General features: G+C 42.3%; 1 protein-coding gene across 2 annotated transcripts in view; it reads left to right on the top strand.

The window, feature by feature from the left end:
- Positions 1–18,973, top strand: part of nrxn3b (neurexin 3b) — a 288,158-nt gene that overhangs the window by 112,750 nt on the left and 156,435 nt on the right. For both annotated transcript variants that reach the window (XM_084377072.1, XM_084377071.1), the window contains 8 exons: positions 741–767; positions 2,446–2,565; positions 3,359–3,471; positions 3,850–4,118; positions 4,504–4,694; positions 5,458–5,631; positions 6,586–6,612; positions 9,012–9,131. In XM_084377072.1, coding sequence (XP_084233198.1) covers positions 741–767; positions 2,446–2,565; positions 3,359–3,471; positions 3,850–4,118; positions 4,504–4,694; positions 5,458–5,631; positions 6,586–6,612; positions 9,012–9,131 — 1,041 coding nt within the window. The remainder of the gene's footprint in view (positions 1–740; positions 768–2,445; positions 2,566–3,358; positions 3,472–3,849; positions 4,119–4,503; positions 4,695–5,457; positions 5,632–6,585; positions 6,613–9,011; positions 9,132–18,973) is intronic.

Raw genomic sequence — 18,973 nt, 5'->3', positions numbered from 1 at the left:
ATGCACAGAACAATTGTCAGTAACTAACGTAGGACCCTGTGAGAGGTGGTCTTCAGGTCTCTGTACTGTGTTGGTGCTATGTGGCTCGAGGCTGTTTGTTCCCACTTTTCTGTTGCGGTTGACGGCACATGACCAGCCTGGTCACATGGATTTCAACCTGCACCTGCCAAACATAAGTTCAGTATTCTCCCTTAGGTGGAGACTTTAGTCAGAGGCATATACAGCCTCAATTTTAATGAAAAATTACATATACAATTGATAGATTTTTCAGTATGTAGTGGGGCAACTAGTAAAGTATTTTGGCTGTAATTGGTGCGTTGCAAAATCGATGTGGCCATTGAATTGCAAGCGACCATTTTGGAAATTACCAACCCGACATGTATCCAAACTCCATGAATGCTTTTCTGGAAAACAATTTGCAAATGAGTCTATTAGAAATCCTGTAATGATGTGAAAGTTTCAAATGAAACCAAAGAAATTAGCTCAGCCTAATCACTGCAGTAATATTGACCTCTACTGGTACAATATTATTGACTACAGCATTTAAAGTAGTTACAAGAATTTGATTAAATTGGATCATTGGATAGTCATTTTGACCATCAGTAGCCAATCAGGCAAAAATGGCCGCCGAGGTCATGTGGCCGTCCCCGGAAGGTGGCTTTTCTTGCTCTTGGATGTCTGCAGCTGTAACCTTGAAGGATGCGATTTCATCTGTCACTTATTCTCCCCTCCCCATCTAGACTGTGTCAGGATAAACTGTAACACCAGTAAGTCAACATTCTTCTTCTGCAGCCTTCTTCCTTCAGTCAATGTTTGATTATAGCCTGTGTGCTAGATGTAAGGGCAGAGATGTGTGAATGCAGGGGGGCTGATAAGAGGATTTCTCAGATAAGAGGGAAATAAGTAATAGCCAGAGATCAAAGTTATGCAAATCTGACTTAATGTACTCTATATATTTTAAATGGCCCATTTTTCAAATTAAGTCAGGCAACTAGTTCTTAATCTTCCCCTGTATGCCTATAGCTACTCACTGAACATTTATGCTCCCAACCTCTATGGGCTATATTGTTTTCCCGATTACACTGTAATATATTCCTGTGTCTCACTTGCTTTGTTTTCTCTGCCCTCCTTATTTTAACACGTACTGCAGTATATAGGCCTATAATGTGATATATAGATGGTGTTAGCAGACATGCTCTTACTCATGAAAAGGACTCTTCTTTTTCATTATTCTCCAAAGCGCTCGCAGCCTCGTAGAGAGAGAGAGAGAGAGAGAGATTAAGAGAGAAACAGAGAACAAAGACTTAAGAGGGGTTCATGTATGTGTGTGTGTGTGTTAGAGGGAGTGTACAAGTGTGAGTGTGTGCTAAAGAAACAAACTGTGGACTCCCGTTCATCATTAATTAGCTTTATTATTGTCATTAAATAATCAGCAAGTACACTGCAAATTCAAATTATGAAGGACATAACTTTTTATTCATTTAATTATTGATTTAATTGATTTGGTATTTACATATTGCCACTGTGAATCAGTATTTTCAAATCACCCATTCAAATTAAATTTTTCGGTGAATATTACAGTTTATCAAGTTAATCTAATCACAAGCGGTATAAACGAATTCCTGATGAATAGTTTAGATTTTCGTACAGAAAGTCAGAAGGCTTGAAAATGTTGAATTTTTTGTAGTTTTAGTATTTTATGAACTCATGTGATATTCATGAAGTACATCTGTCCACATGGCTGGACCAACAGTGGACAACAGAAGTTTAGTCACCAAATTAAAATCCAAAACTGCTCTACAAATCACTTTCACTGCTCCATTTAGGATCTAAAATCAGTGCAAGATATTATTCAGCAGTTTCAGGATCCTGAATGAGCAGCTGTGGCCACAAGATAAACTCAGTGGGGCTGCGTTGCCCTCTAGTGGTTTGTTGTAAGAATATCTTCCACTCTCTCTACAGGCCTCTTGTAATCAAACTGCAGTGCAGTTTGTGATAGATTGTTAAACAGGATTGTGAAGGTATAACTTGATCTTCAAATGACAGATCAAAGCGAGGGAGCGAGTTTTAACGCCAGCGTTTGAGTCCTTGTATGAGTAACAGCAAATGTTTTCTCTTATTTTACTGTCAGTTGTGATTTATGAGATTGTTTTCCTCTGTTGTCAGATCAAAACCAAATTTTTGTTTTGAACATTGGATTATTATCCCCAAATGATAAAGAAAATGTTTTGTCTGACACATTTTTGAATTACTTCATTAAACACATTAAAAATGTAATAATACACACGATTTGAAAAAAAAAGAAAAAAAGAAACTGTATTAATTCAAAATGGGAAACTCTTTTGCTCTGTAATTTTTCCAGTCTATTTCAGTTGTTGTGAAAACAAAGATTTGGTTTGTGCTTGTGCTTCCCCCGTCCCTTGACTAACTAACCCTCCTCTTCAGGCAAGGGCCCTGAGGTTCTTTATGCCGGACAAAAGCTCAACGACAATGAGTGGCACTCAGTACGAGTGGTCCGCCGCGGTAAAAACTTCAAACTCACTGTGGATGACGACATGGCTGAAGGTATTACTCTCGTGAACTTGCTGTTTTCATTTTCCGATGCATGATCAAATAATTCATCTCTTTTTTGGGGGGGGTGGGGGGTTTTTATATGGTATATAAGTCATACTGATGCAATTTTAGGATTAAGGCAAGTTAGAGATACAAATACTGATGACTTTTTCAGAGAAACAAAAAAAAGGTATTACTTTTATGGCAAAATGTGGCATGCTTGTGGATTTCTTCATGTTATGCTTCTCCAATGAACCAGGTGTGTAGTATTGCATTGATTATATCCAGTATAAATAATTAAATGGTAATTTATAATACATATAATAATATATAGTGATTGACAGCACTGACTTCTGAAGTTACAAAGTAAGCCACATTTCCACCAAAGGAACTTTCCCCAGGGACTAGAGACCTTTGGAGGAACATAGTGTGTCTCTGCTGCAGTGACCCGGGTCTAAATCAGGTCCCCGCTCAATAGTCTGTGCTCAGGGGGCTGTACTTTCCAAGAGTACAAGAACTTGGGGGATTGGGCTTGCAGCTGAACATTTCAGATTGGTTGAGCACTAGCAGCATTTTATGTCAGGGACCATTTTTAAAAATCTTCAGCCACAAACCCTTTTCTGCTTTGACACATCAACCTGGAGTTGATGGAGAGAAGAAAGCCTGTGACAGATGATTACTTCTTTACCTTTGACTTGACTGTTTGGGCTGTTGTTGTGTTGGGTTTAGGTTGCAGTATCTTTCCTCCGCTCCCACCCCTTCAACCCTCTGCTTCCTCTCCTTTCTCTTCCCTCCTCCACCTCAGGTCAGATGGCGGGCGACCACACCCGTCTGGAGTTCAACAATGTGGAGACGGGCATCTTGACCGAGAGACGCTTTGTCTCCTCTGCTCCCTCCTCCTTCATTGGGCATCTTCAGGTATAATGTGCAATATGTGTCGGATGCCTCATTTTCTACAAATGTCAAACACAGATAAACTCATGTCGTTAAGAGGAAGGATTTTAGTCATCGTTATTTATCATCTCAGTGAAGGAACAGGTCGGCATATGCTTCCACAGGTGTCTGTGTTTGTGAGACTGTATTTTATTTTTTTAAATCAAAGCTACAGTGCATGTGCTGTTATTATCAAGACAATCCTTTGTTCCTCCTTGTTTATGATGATTATTTCCTTTGATTGGGTACGACTACTCAAAACCCAATGTTGTATGCTGACTTTTTGCATTATGTAACCATGGCAATCTTGGTTCAATCAAGTGTGCTTCACAATGTATTAATAATAGCACCATCTCCTCTCAGAGCCTTAAATTCAATGGTATGCAGTACATCGACATGTGCAAGAACGGGGACATCGACTTCTGTGAGCTCAACGCCCGCTTCGGCATGCGCTTTATCATCGCGGATCCCGTGACCTTCAAGACCAAGGGCAGCTACCTGGGCTTGGCCACTCTTCAGGCCTATACAACCATGCACCTCTTCTTCCAGTTCAAAACCACCTCGCCTGACGGATTCATCATCTTCAACAGCGGAGACGGGAACGACTTTATTGCCGTAGAGCTGGTCAAAGGGTGAGTAGGAGAGCGATGGTGTTGTTGTTGGCTGCAGTCCAGAGACTACAGTTATTAGATTAACAACAGCAGCACTGATGTGGGTGCAGTTGCTTTCTTAAGGCATTATGAATTTAACAACACTGAGTAAATCATCGATCCCAAATCTCTGTTGCACGGTTTGTAATTTTGAAAAAACATAAACAGCATTGTGTTGCAGCGAAGATTATTTTCTTTATCAGTTTAACTCCCATTAGTGTCAGAGCAGCGTGAGCTGATTGTAGGAGTTTTTCCATTAAGGTTAATCAGTCTGGGAAGATAAAAACAGACACGCTGCAACCACACACATGCAAATATACACCAACAAACTCTGATGTGTTCATCCGATGTGCTTCCTCTCCGCCAGCTTTATCCACTACGTGTTTGACCTGGGGAACGGGCCGAGTCTGTTGAAGGGGAACAGTGACAACCCACTGAACGATAACCAGTGGCATAACGTGGTCATCACGCGGGATTCTGCCAATACGCACACGCTCAAGGTGGACTCAAAGTCAGTCACCCAGAATGTCAACGGAGCCAAGAACCTCGACCTCAAAGGTACCACATCACAGAATAGCTGCAGCAGTGTACCAACACACGACTTGGACTTGAGTCATAAATCTGGTTCTTCTAACTTTGCAAAGTCAAAACAACAACATGCAGCTCGACTTTGACTTCAATACTAAAGGCTTGTGTCTCCCTGGACGTTAGCTGGACTTGACTCGATATCTGACCAGCTGTAAGATTAAAAACTATATGTTTTTATGTTGGTATCATAAAGGATCTTCAACTGTAGTTATATGATACCATTTTGTGTTGAATAGTAATAATCGAATCTTGAATCAACTCTCCATTTTCCAAACAGAGGATACACTATAAATCTGAGCTACTTAGACATTTTAATTAAACGTCCTTGTTTAAACAGACATTGAATAAATCCAACAGCAGCCAAACACGTGCAAGCAGGGAGAGAAGTTGTGTTTTGCAGCGCAGACCAGCAGATAGAGAACAGATAACCTCAGATTATCCTGTTCAGATTTAAAGACAGAATAGAAACATGCAAAACAATCAGCTCAGAGATGAGTAATGACTGTTATTAAGTCACAGGAATTACATTAACTTTGTTGTACAGGGGGTTATATGGTGGACTATGTCCTGGATGGAATTGGTATGGCATTGAAAACTACATAAAACAGATTTTTATGATTTTTACATGTTAGTTTTGGTACAGTTTGTATAACTTTGTGAGCTTTAGAAATGGTGCTAGTCTCTCTATTAAACTCACTAACAGCCTCACTTATCTTCGTCTCTCTGCGCTCAGGTGACCTGTTTATCGGAGGTCTGGGACCCAACATGTACCAGAACCTCCCTAAGCTGGTAGTTTCTCGGGAGGGCTTCCAGGGCTGCTTGGCCTCGGTTGACCTCAACGGCCGCCTGCCAGACCTCATCAACGACGCGCTTTTCCGCAGCGGGCAGATTGAGCGTGGCTGTGAAGGTACAGATGGCCTGTAGCATATAACAATCGTGACCTGCCGTGCAAGATTTAGTAGTGTAATTGGAAGGCTCGTCAGGAAACAGTAGCATCGTAACTTCTGCTTATTTTCTTTTTCTCTTCGCCAGACATGTCACATTTTAGGAAAATAATGTGTCTTTCGGTTTCTTGTTAACTGCTTATGTTGTATCGATTTATGTTAAGATAGCTGGAAATACTAAAACCTGAATTGCAAATCAAGGAACATCCTGTTCATCCAGATAATTAAAGGATGTTAAAAGAAGCCAGAATGTTTAGATTTTCTTTTAAATTGGAGATTATTTTGTAAAGTAAGACATCTAAAGAAGTTGCTACTTGCAATCAAACACTCACCTGCCTGCCTGTATTCCTTCTCCAGCCCCTAACAGTTTTCAACTTAAGGCAAACTAGCATTTTTTTACTATTAAAGAAGACAAATGAGCTGCTGATGATGTGATGTTTATAGAGCAATCTATTTATTATTGTTTTTTTAACGACCATCACATTTTACTTGGAGCTGTTTCCATCCATTTTAGATATTCTAGCTCACTTCTCCCAAACATTTGGACTGTTTTAGTGCTTAATAAATAATTACTTCTTCCAGTGTAAAATATTATGCTGTTCAGATACATATGATGTTCATTATGTGTGGTGCAGGCCTCTGCGTATGACCTCTAGAGGGCAGCAGAAGATTAAGATAAGTTGAAAGTACTGCACAGTAGCCTTAAATGAGCAGAACTTTTGGTGAAAACATGCCTAAAAATTGTCTATGTTCACTGTGTTCAGCAGCTCAGCCCTTACTAACAAATGAGGGTTCCTCAAAGTGACAAACTTGTACAACTTTTACGAACTCTAACAATGCTGGTCCCTCACTAACCTTTACTCTTGTTTTCCGCTCTGCTCTGTTCTGTTTGTTATTTTCTTTCTGCGCTAACAAAGTTGGTTTCACCAAAGCCGACCTGCAAGGTAGAGGGTTAAAACTCAGCCTCTCGGAGGCCTGCTCGCCTGAAAGTCTGCTGTGTGCAATGCATCGTGGGTGTCACCATGGCAATAATGTCCCCTTGGTGCCGCAGAGGTGACTCGCTCTCTGAAAAGAAAAGTAAATATGCAGCGAGAAAGGGCGAGAGAGAGAAGAGACTACTGGCAGACAAAACAACTGATTAAGAGACCCGAAAAACAAACCAAAGAGAAGATTGTTGCTTTTTACTGCGTATTAATACCTCAACACTGCTGCCGTGTGGATGTAGCCATACATATGTTAGATTCTAGCACATGTAACTGTTATCAATGATCTTATTGTATCTTGTTTTGTTTTTTTACCTGATAACCATCAGGGTAGGTCTAGTGCCATATACGGAGGTACCCTCAGAGTGTCCACAGAGTGCTATACACTCCTGCCAACAGTTTTATTGTATTCTGCTGATCAACATTTGATGGCAAAGGCGTGGCAACGTGTTAGCAAAGATGAGGAAGAAGAAGATCGCAAGCAAGCAAAAACCATAAACGATTCAAAAATTGGCTATGCTAACTTTATTATGAGGCAGACAATGTAATTAACAATGCAACAGATTTGTGAGGCCTCAAAGATCCACACATTTGCATTTTGGTGAGAAATGTAAACAAACTTTTTGTTCACAAGAGCATATTCCACAGGGCACCTTTAATGAAGTTGCAACAAATTTGAGTACACTGTATAATCGAAGAGTTCAAACGGATCAGGTCAGAGAAGTGATGTTCATACAGTATTGACAGAAGGCAGTCATCTGGATAGTGTAACGCAGAGGCAAACAGTTTGTGTGAGTACTACGCTCCTGTGAGAAAATGCCAGTTGTGACACATTACAGGCCGTCGCAGACAGCAGAAAGAGGCTGTCACTGCACATCTAAACGCCGTCAGCGTGCCGCTGATGTATCACGCCTCTTTCTCCGTCTCTCTCGTTTTGTCAAAAAAACCTATCATGTTTGCAACTTCACCCAGATGAGAGTGTTTTTCAGAGAGTGAGCGACCTCCTGCCGCAACGTTGCTCACACTGAGAAATGAGCACTGATGTGTGCATGCAAACGTGAGACTCGCATTGATACGATATATAGAAATACACGTCCGCACACAGGATGCCTGGTTGACTACCGCTACCGTACATTACACAGTAAATGCACTTTCAGCTGGCAAACTTGCTCTGTTTTCCACTTCAAATGTCCTTCTTCTCTTCACTTTGTCTTGCACAAGACAATTGCTCTTAAACTCTGTTTACTTGCATTTGTCTGCCATTTATTTGGACTGTTTCTTTAATTTCGCTTTATTTACTTTTGTTTGTTTCCTATGTGGTTATCAGAAGGGTTTCTGTCAAGGTTTCTCCCCCGTGTCTGTCTAGACTCTGACGGGGGAATTGTTTATCTCGTTATCTATGCTGTGCACTTGTCCTTATCTGCATTCCCTCTCAGTATAAGTATTCAAAGGTAAGAGCTATGTGTGGTGTAGAGGAATAGCAAACACACATCCAGTTTGACTTTGAATACCCTCCTCAACTCCTGTCTGACTCGAGTGCATATGCGAAGATATGCACTACATGTTCTCAAGTGCTCTTTCTGTTTCTTCTCTCCTCTGCTCTTCACGACTTCTGTCTGTCTATTGTGTCTAATGTTCGCCTCATATTCTCACAGTTAAAGGTGTTTGAAAAGAAAATTGCAAGCATCATGTTAATGACAATTCCTATAAATGGTTATCGTTTAATGGAGCTTTTATCATCTGTAATAAGGTCGTCTGTTTATGTCTCATCTTGCTCGTTCGCAGAGGGAATGCAGCGTTCTAAGTTTTACTCTGATAAAACTTCTTTCAAATGACTTGTTGGAATGATGAAAAAAACTGCATGCACGTCCATCGACACACTCTCAGAAAGAAGGAAATTAAGGGGAGTTGACAGTGTCGTCACATCAGCCCAGTTGTGGTCCAATTTATCTGCTGTAGCATGTCTTAAACGCAGATCGGAACTAAACTAGCATCCCAGATGGCAGCTTTTACACTAATTAGTAAAAGTAAATGCTGTTTGAGAAGCGTGCTGTTGATCCTGTGAAAAACCTGGCGCCACTGCTTCGGCTCGCCACCGCAATTGCCGCTTCACCCAGCATGAAACAGGATTTCCCACACTGTTTTTTAGTGTGTTGTACTCCGGGTCAGGCTTCCTGTGGTGGCACTGTTTGCTCCTCGTTCTTTCTTCTAGGCCCACATGCTGTATCTCTCTCTAGAGTGCATTTCTTCTGCATGAGTCCTGCATTGTTAAGGCTCAGCAGTAGCTCCTACTGTTGCCTGACTGTTCTCTCCTGTTGGCATCTCCCTCTTTCCTTCCCCTCCCTCCCGCCCTCTCCCAGGCCCGAGCACCACCTGCCAGGAGGACTCTTGTGCCAACATGGGTGTGTGTATCCAGCAGTGGGAGAACTTCACCTGTGACTGCTCGATGACATCTTACACGGGGACTCACTGCAACGACCGTGAGTACTCAAGATTTACCTGAGCTTACCTCGCTTGTGCGTTAAAGAAACATTCGGCTGTTTTTTACTTGTCAGAGTCGATGTATTAGTGCGATGTATCCTGCGGCTCAAGTGACATCTCTTGAGTAATATCGGCTTCAGCTTGGAGACAATAAGAGACAGAAAGCCTGTGTTACAAACTGTGGTCACAGAGTTTGATGAACTAGTCAGAGGGTTGTACAAAGTTGCATTATGGGATTTTTTTTCAAGTTTAAGCCACGTTAAGAAGTAAACCAGAATATCTCAGCTGCTGTTGCACCAACTGTGCTTCTTAAACACACATGCATCCGGTCAATACCGGGCGCACCCAACTGTTCAAAACTATCACACTGCATCCTGTGTGTCGTGCTTAAAAACACATTACATGCAGCAATTTCACACTACATACTTGAGCTGGGCGATATGACGATATTATCATGATGGATGTCATCTTAGAGTTTGGATGTGGTTACATCGTGATATGGCATAATCTTATAATCGACATTTTCACGGTTTTAAAGGCTGTGTTACTGTAAAATGATCACATTTTTTGTACTTACCAGACTATTATACTTGTTTTCATACAGATACATGATCAGTATCTATCAACAATCTTAATATTTGTGAAAGTACCAATAGGCAGTATTGATATTGAGGTATTTGGTCAAAAATATTGTGATATTTGATTTTGTCGCCCAGTCCTAGCAGTTATGAATATTGAGATACATGTATCATGTATCGTAATATTATTTTAAGGTCATATCGCCCAGCCTTACTTCAGCACACATATTTACATACGCCTAAATCGGATGTACCTATGGAGCTATGCCATCCTCTCTGCAACAGTGAGTACCGTATCCTTGACTCAAGGACTCCCAGGCTGCTTCACTCATGTGCTTATTAAGCCTTTGTCAGATTTGCTGCGTGAAAGTAGGGCTGAAAGCTTCATGTGATCTTTAAATGAAGCAACTGAGAGAGTGCTGGCAATTGTTGAGGGTGTATTATTTTTTTTGCTGCAATGCAGGCAATTTGTCGTAACAGGTTTGCTTGATGTCCCGAGCTTTCACGTTTTCGGGCTTTCGGATTGAGCGGCTGTGACTGATGATGTGTAAAATATCCACTTCTGCCTCAATCGTCTTCTTATAAATGCCCTTCAAATAGCTATCATAGAAGTCGAAGTGTGAGTTTATTAGTGTGTGTGTGTGTGTGTGTGTGCGTGTGTGTGTAGGGATCTGTTATCCCCATGACGACAGGGGACTTCCCCTCAGTAATCACGGCTGGCGGTCTTTCATTTAGCGGTTAATAGTGGGGGCATACTGCTGCTGGGCCAGACTAATGAGGTGGTGGAGGCTGTTAGGAGAGCTGCTCTCTGTGAGCGCTGGCATCCCCTAATCATCCAGACCTTTCTGATGTTCGACCCGGCCGCTGCGTACGACTTCATATCTCTCAAATCCTTCGTTTTCTTTCTTTATTCCTGCTTTTCCTTCTCACTATCCTCTTTTTTCTCCCTTTGCATAAGATCATGTAACGCAGTCGTTTCGGCACAGGGCGAGTAATCGACTCCAGTTCTCACTTGGCGATAGGAGCTGTGTGTTTATGTGTTAATTAGTGATGAGAAGCCCTCATTAATTCACCGCCTGGTGCGGCCTGGGAGGGAGCTTTCATCGATTTCCTATCGCCACAGACATATTTTTTTCTTGAAACCCAAGAGCTTGGATAGTAACTTATTTTACACCTCATGACATTGCAGGTTTAAGTCTCAGTTCTCCTTTTTCCTGGTTTTGGAGATAGATGTTCAGTAATATCGACTGGACTGTCCGAGCGTATAATAGCATCCTTAACTGAGTGCCGTTCCCCTAAATGTGCATTCTGTAGCTGGTTCCCTTCTTCTTTTGGTGCTCTTCCAAGCATTTTATTTTAATTTCCTGTGCTAGAAGTGACAAAATAAACAATAAAGAGTAATGAAAAGGATAAAGAGGCAAAGTCAAGCAAACATGCAGTCTGGTTTGGGAGTTTACATTTCAGAGAGTGCACACACGAGTGTACATGACACTGTCTGCCCAGGGTCTGGTTTACTTTTCTAGGATTGACCCAATCTTCTGGTGTTGACTTGGATGACAGCCTGTGTCCCTGTGAGGTTTCAGGGGCTCAGCGGCAGCACGGTCACACACCACCAGGTGGCAGTAAATCCATGAGCTGGACCGCACACAGTCCCTCCACTCTGGGAGAAAATGAGATGCAATCCCCCGAGCATGAAATCAGCTTTCCTGTTATTTTCCTCTACTGCTTTGCCTCTTGTACCTCTTTCTCTCTTAATCTATCCCCCCCTCCCCCCCTACAAACCCACAGACCATCCAATTTCTATAGTTGTGGATCATAGAGAGAATATTGTGCGATCCCTTACACAATGCAAAATCAAAAGTAGTAAAATACAATCACATCGCCAAATGTTGTTGTTTGATTGGAGTAGCTTATTTGGGGGAAAAAAAAAAAACCCAGTGAACTCAGTCTTTGCCTCGCGTGTGTGTTCTGCTCGACTGTGCGACCCGCCTTTTATTCAGTGAGCACAGCGCTGAGAGAGACTTTTTAATTAACAATGTGGGAGTGGAGCTTCTCCCTCTGTCTCTCTCGGTCTCTCCCTCTCTGATAGCTGGCAGCAAATATCAGTAATTGTCTGCTTCTCTGACTCCGTCTCTGCCCATTGTCCAAATGAAGAAACTCGAACAAAGTAAAGTGAACATTTCTGCCAGTAAAGCCCCTCGCTGTTTCATCTGCACCGATTGTTAGCGTCGAGCCTCCGTGCCCTCTCTGCACTTCTCCATTGTAGCAGACAGGGCTCTAGGTGGCGGAGAAGAAGGGGGATAAAAAAAAAACAAAAAAAAAAAAAAAGAAACCTCGGCTCGCTAGACCTGTCTGTGCTCCTTCCATTTGTTCTTGTGTACCCCTTTGCAGGGCTCTTTGCACCATACAGACCATTTTCAGAGATACTTGGACAATCTGGAGGTACATGTTGTGCCCAGTGCTGCTTAAAAAAAGGGAGGGTGGAGGGTTGGACTCTTTTTATAGCATTTTCATCCTGCTTGGTTCTGGCTCACTGCTTTTGTCATGCTCATCTCCATCTCCCTGTCGTCTCACATCCATCCCCCCCTTTTTTTTGCTTCTCCCTCTCCTCTCCTCTCCTCTCCTCTCCTCTCCTCTCCTCTCCTCTCCTCTTCCTCTTCCTCTCTTCTGTTTTCCAAGCTGAGCTCTCCCTGTCAGGTTGTATGAATACCGCAGAGTTTCATTTAAATCCAAGGACATGGGAGCTGTGGGCCAAGCGAGAGGAGCAGCGGACACTCCTCTTCCACATCCAGAGCAATTACTCAACTTACGTAATAGAATTATCTCTGCAAAGGTCGCTGCATTGTTCCACAGTCAGGTACACAGTAAACAAACAAAAAAGAAAGAGTGGAGAAGGGAGAGGCGAGCTGAAGACAGGCAACAGAAAACTGTTCGTCAGCTTGATGCTGACATCAGTAATTGCTCAGATAGATTTAGTGATGAATTTCTCTGTCGGTGCATTGATCCCGACCAGCCCTCTGCTCAACCCAATGTCCTTAATTTACTTTTCAAGGCATGCTCAAAGGGCTGTAACCATATCCGGCTAACTGCTTACATAAATGACAAGCGCAGCAGCGGCATTGCTTCCTTCAATATTTAAAAAAAAAATAATCATGGCATTCGCCTCGCAGTCATTTCTCTTCCACTCGTCGGGGAGAGGAGTGAGGGGGAAAAAGAAAAGGACAAAAGAAGTGGGGGTTGAGGAAGAAGCTCTGTTTTCTTTGGTCCACAATGTTCTACCGAGAACAAAATCAAGAATAAATAACAGCATTTTCCCTCTTTTGGCTGAATGTGTCCGCCCCAAAGTATTAAAACCCGGAGGGATGAAAAAAAAAAAGGCGGCCACACAATAGCAGCATTCATTTTGATATGACGTCAATGATGAGCGGAGGTTTTAGAATAAACAATCAGATGATAAAAGACCCACACACACAAGCTGATGCACACGCCGCTGGTATCTATAGACCTACTCATGAATACTGGAGTTTTCAGTGGAGCACTGAATTATTTAACCTGCTGTCTCTGTAAATCAGGATAAAGTAGCTGGTGCTGGCCGGGACGGGCCAACAGGTGTTGAGCAGAGGTTAGCCGGCTGGCTGTAAAGTACACCCTGAACCATGGAGACTGGCAAAGTTTCAGCTGGGCACGAATGTAGTGGTGCTAACTTTAGATCTGATACCGGGCCAACTTTTTCAGCTGGGGTAGGAACATAATTATCCAATATTATATATTCAATTATCCAATATTTTCTTTGTTAGTTACTTTTGCTTTTGTTTCCATTATAGTTTGCTGATCATTATAGAGAATAAAGAATATAGAGATTAATCAGGAGAGGAGGGCAGCAAACAGGGAGATTCAGACGTGAAATGCAATCCTTCCTGTTTCTCTTCTTTCCAAAACTTATAGAAAGTCTTCCCACAGTATGTCAAAGTACCTTTTGGCTAAAGAGGGCTTAGAAGTGGAGCATAGAAATATGAGAACATTTGCCTATAAATACCACAGGTAGATCAGAAATGGGCCAAAAGTTTCCCATAGAGAATGATTTGTCCTCAGGGCACAACCTATCCCAAAAGCACACTTTGAAATGATCTCACTCTCTTTGTTGTCGTAGTTGAGGCGATTACATTAGCTAGAAATGCCCCGATGACTGAGGCGTCACGTGATCAGGTAGCTTAAACAGCCGCTTAAAGGTTTGACAGCTGCCTGCGGTGTCGTCACAAAAGAACATGTTTTGGATGATGGAGGTTTGCTGCTTTGAGGAAACTGCGCCTGTTCTTGTGTGGCTGTCGCTTGAGGAGAAGTGTAATTGCCCAGCATCAACCCAGTGGAATTGCCTGAAACACATACATACACAAGACTGCACAAACAGAAAGTTGTCCCTCCAAGGTTTATAATCTCTCTTCCTCTCTCCGTCACTTTATCACTCCTCTTCCTTGTCTTATGATGTCTGTATTAGAACCAGAGCTGCATGTCCTGCCCTTGGGGGGGTCTAACGAGCTGCCCCGCTATTGGCTGATCAGGCTAATGATGCTTGCCCAGCACTGCATCATGTCACTGTGATAAGACTGGATGTCGCTTGTGTCAATCGATGTGTCACCGCCGTGCTCAGAGCCGTGGTATAATTGGATATATGCGGTGCTGTGGAGCCTAAACGCCCCAGGGCCAGAAGAAAGAGAATGTAAAGCTGGTTAAAAAAATAAAAATAAAAAAAAAGATGGAGGAGAGGAGTGGAAGGTGTTTCTCCTGTAACTCCTGTGAGTGTCAATAAATGTTGAAGAAATATTTTGGATCATATATTTTTATTTTCATACATTAATATTTTGCTGTATTTCTGAGCCATTAGTCTTGTTGCAGGCTATTAACTTAAGTAGTTAACTTAAAGCTGTACTATTCAATAGTTTTATATAAACTATGAATCACAAAAATGTGTCACTTATAACAACAAACCCACCCAAGGTGAGTATCATCACCTGATTATCCTCTGCATCTTTATCAAAGGCGTCCTGTGGAGTTAACTTGTAAGGAAACAAAAGTAAGTGTGACTCACCAATTGTCAGTGTAGGTATCCTTTGTTACCTTGAACCTTTAGTTTAAATCATTCAAAAATTAAACCTATCAACAGAGCAGAATGTGAAGATATAACAGTTTTGAGTTAGCATGCTAACCAGCTAGCCCCTAGCCATTGTAAACACCACCAACATTCACCCCGCTTCTCCGAGCTCTGACTTCAAGCTGCATGGTTAACTGAGCTTATTAACGGCTGCTGTTAGCAGCAGTTAGCGTTTACTCTGGTGATACGCTGCCCCCTTTTTATTTGGAGTGGGCCTATGAATTCAACTGGTGGCCAATTCCTACATATTGCACCTTTAACTTGAGTTTCCGCTGTAGCAGAAGTTGGTGAACAAAGTGGTGCACTCAGCAGCCAAATTTTGAGTTTGCATGGTGATAATATGTCAATTTGTGTTTTTTGCTTACCCTGAGATGGCAAAAAATCACTACATGCAGCTTTAAAGTAATGGTGACACAACTGATAAGTACATGATAAGTGTCAGCCTAGCTTAGCATAAACAGTGTTGGCAGGGGGGAAACCACTCCAGCCACTAATTCCCCATAAAACCACAAATTTCTTTCTTGTGAAAGCGCCTGGCTCCAGCTCAACACTTAACACACAGACATCAATTGTTTGTCTCATCTCCCTCTCAGAAAAAGAGTAAAACATGTTGAACTACTGCTTTGAAACAGACCAAGAACGTGATAGTTAACAACCTTATATCTCAGTTGTTGCTCCCAGGAGAAGATGTGGAAGATCTCCTGGCGTGATAAATAAAATCATGGCTTCTGTGGATACTCCTCCCAGACTCTCTGCAACTGCCTCGGTGAACGAACGCGAGAGAGATGTTGTATGGAACGGCAGAGGGAGAGGGAGGAAATGATTGAGTTGAGCACATTACAGACAGTTACGATGAGGGACATCCATCTGTTTTGGTGCCAGGCGGGTAACCTTGAGGCTGTCAGAGCTTTCCCAGCACCCACCCTGGCCCTCACAGGCTGAGAGCCACAGACACATCCATCAACACATGTTCCTAGACACATTTCAGAAGCGCCGGCAACACATACAAATCACCCAATCAATACCTTGAACGCCTCACCTGAACTTCAGGGTTTTGGGCAGGAACATATCTCGAGTAAATGTAGTTCAAACATTTTTTTTTTGCAGCCTTTTTCCTCGTATCTCTTTTATCAACTTTCTCACCTGTTGTCAGTGATTTTCTTCCCTGATATTTTAGCGAAGATGATGAAATTATCTCCTCTCTAACCTTTTCTCCTGCATCACAGCGTGGAAAGAAATATACACTGTCGCGACAGTATGTTTAAATTTATATTTTCGTTTTGAAAGGCACAACACAAAAACAAGTAATTTGTCATTCGGACTCTGTGGCTTCACTACAGCAGCTTTAATGCACATGAGTGAAAAAAGAAGGTGAGTTGGTTTCATTCTATGTTTCTGTTTTTCTTGTTGCTTTTCCCTCCTCTCGCTCTGTTCTCTCGGCAGCGACTCTGATAGGTAGTCATCAACGGTAAGGAGCTAAACCACTCAAAGCTGACTACAAAGAATGAAGCTCTCCTCTAACAGCACTTGTAGGAGGGTACTTCATCAGAAACAAGGCGCTCTGGATCTACCTGCCTCTGTTTGCGTTCATCTCAGCTGAGAAGTCGATCTAACCGTGTCTCTGACTGCATTTCAACAGGTTCCCGGTTTCAATAGAATAAATAAGAGGAATAAAACCGTAAGCCTGATGTATCCTGACAGACCCATTTTGACACTCCTCCCACTACCTTACAAGCAGGCTTTTACGTGGGTCACATTGTCCCTTTTAAAAGGTAATTGCCAGCATCTGGTCCCACAATTAGACGCTATAGGTTTTAGCCACAGGGCAGCAGTCATGTCATTCATTGACTACAGTTGCCACAGTGAGGTCAGTCATTGGAAGGTTTCCGCGAAGAAAGAAAAAATGAAATTGCTCTATTTGATAGCTTACAGCCATTAATTTTAACCATTAAGGGGCTCTCAGCAGAAGAAACCTGTGTTGTGCCTGAAGGGCACTCATACAGGAAATGTGCTCCTGTCATAAGCAGGCCAAGACATCGGACCATCAGATGAAACTGATGGTTTTCATCAGGTGGAGGCATTTTAGAGGCAATTACCTCTGACATTTTTATTTCCACCGAGAACAGGCAGTCCACTTTCACTGGGTATACTGAGACACCCTCTTGTGAGTTCAACCCGTGGGAAGAGATGGACATGCGGTCCCACCCACCTGCCCCGACCCCCTGCTGTGTGTCTGCTAGCCCTCCAACAGCAGCTTTTACACATGTGAGATACCCTTGAAATACGAACATTTCTTACACAGTTGGCTAAATGGCAGTAACCAAGATGACGTCCTTTTTCACATGGCTGGAGAAGAACCAGAGTTTGGCTCATTGGCTATGTGTTTGTATGTAGAAGAAAAAATATCTGCTCTACTCGATACTGAGCGTCATTTGTGACCATGGTAACAGTAGGTGACAGAACAATCTCATCTCAAGGTCTATTACTGAGCTGTTCTGGTGCTTTATTCTTCATGCCGATTAAGTTTCCCCAGTTGTTAGGGAACTGTTGATGTCCATTTTCCGAGCAGTTTGAGAGGTTTAAAAGATGTGATTACAAAAAACAACCTTAACCATGAAATCTACTTTGTAATTGTTGATAATGGTGATTTAGCCGTTGAAAGGGCATGTTTCAAATCTTACATTTCGTAGCTGACCTAATTGGGCAGATGCCCGGCTTGTTTTCTTCACACTGACACTGAACCTAGTGATGGTTATGCCAGTGTCTTTACTAGCGGATCTGTGTTAGAATAACACTTTAGACTGTACATATGTTTCTCCATTCATATGACCTGTTTGCTGCTGCGTTACCATAGTGACGCTGTGGTGTTTGAATCCTGATGATGTCAGGATGACAGCACATTAGTTTGTTGGCTGTCGGTAGCTGTTGTTGATTTTGTTCAAATATGCCAAATTGTAATTTTATGGATTATTGTTCTTCAGACGATGGGGCTAAACTAGCTAATATGTGCCAACGGCAGTTGCCACAATCAATTGTAAACGCTTATCAATCAATATTCATTCCCAAGCTGCTGACACACTTGCGCAGCGTGTTTTTGGTACTGCTTTTCACATTGTTATTGTCATAGCCTAGTTATTGATCTTGGTGTGGACGGCCCTGTACAGTCGCTTGTCCGCAGATCGCAGCGCCAGAGGTTTGATCCCCGGCTCCTCCAAACGTAGCCTACTTTATTCAGTGCCTTGTTAGATTAGTCAGCCACACACTCAGTTATTTTTTACTGTTTTTGTCTGTATTTTCACGTCTCTATTGTACCTGCTATTTAAGCTCACTACAGAGGAATGGCTTTTAAAAAAAGATAACAAAACCAAACTTGTTGTGTTACAACGTCCCTTGCTCTCAGTGTGACAATGCACCTTGTGGGGTAATGTTGGATAATGGCCCATTAAGTGAACAAAAAGGTATTATGCTGTGTAAGTGCAGATCCATTTACCATTTAAAAACACGGTGAGGGATGCATTGGACCCTTGGGGGTATTTATAAAAGTGGATACGCGCCTCTCAATTAGGTTCCACTGTAAGTTTTTCAGGGCGTCCCGGACTTTCAGTGCCGGTTGAGAACTCTGCTGCTGCTTAATCCCCACACACATAAATGGCATGAAAACATTTTATGTTTACTGGAGCTTTTCAAATTCAAATGGACCCAGTGGACGAGATTCTGATAGTATTGAGTTGAATGTATACATAGTTTTTACAGGCGTACCTTTGCAGAGAAAGGCTGGTGGTTGGTTGTAGCCTTTTGCAGCTGACAAAGAGGGGTTGAAGTAACGGACATGGGATTAGACAATTGAGTCCAACATCCTGCAGGCTTTGCCCTACAAAGGTCTTTCTTGGTTACTTTGCCATGTCTCAACACTTGTTTAATAATTTCCAGTTACTTACTTTACTGAGAGTGGTTATCCCATCTTGGTAACTCAAACACGCACACAAGCTGGGTATGACGCATGTTGGGATACTGACATCTGACCAAACACTGATTTAGTACAGATTTTAAAGCTGAGAGCCACATTCACAGTGCTTAACGTTCACCTCGTGGTAATTATCAACCTCTCAACTCA

The sequence above is a fragment of the Pagrus pagrus genome (assembly GCF_965226575.1).
Source record: "Pagrus pagrus genome assembly, chromosome: 16".
Classification (NCBI taxonomy): domain Eukaryota; kingdom Metazoa; phylum Chordata; class Actinopteri; order Spariformes; family Sparidae; genus Pagrus; species Pagrus pagrus.
The sequence above is the reverse complement of the archived record's forward strand: the minus strand, read 5'-3'. Positions and strand labels throughout refer to the sequence as shown.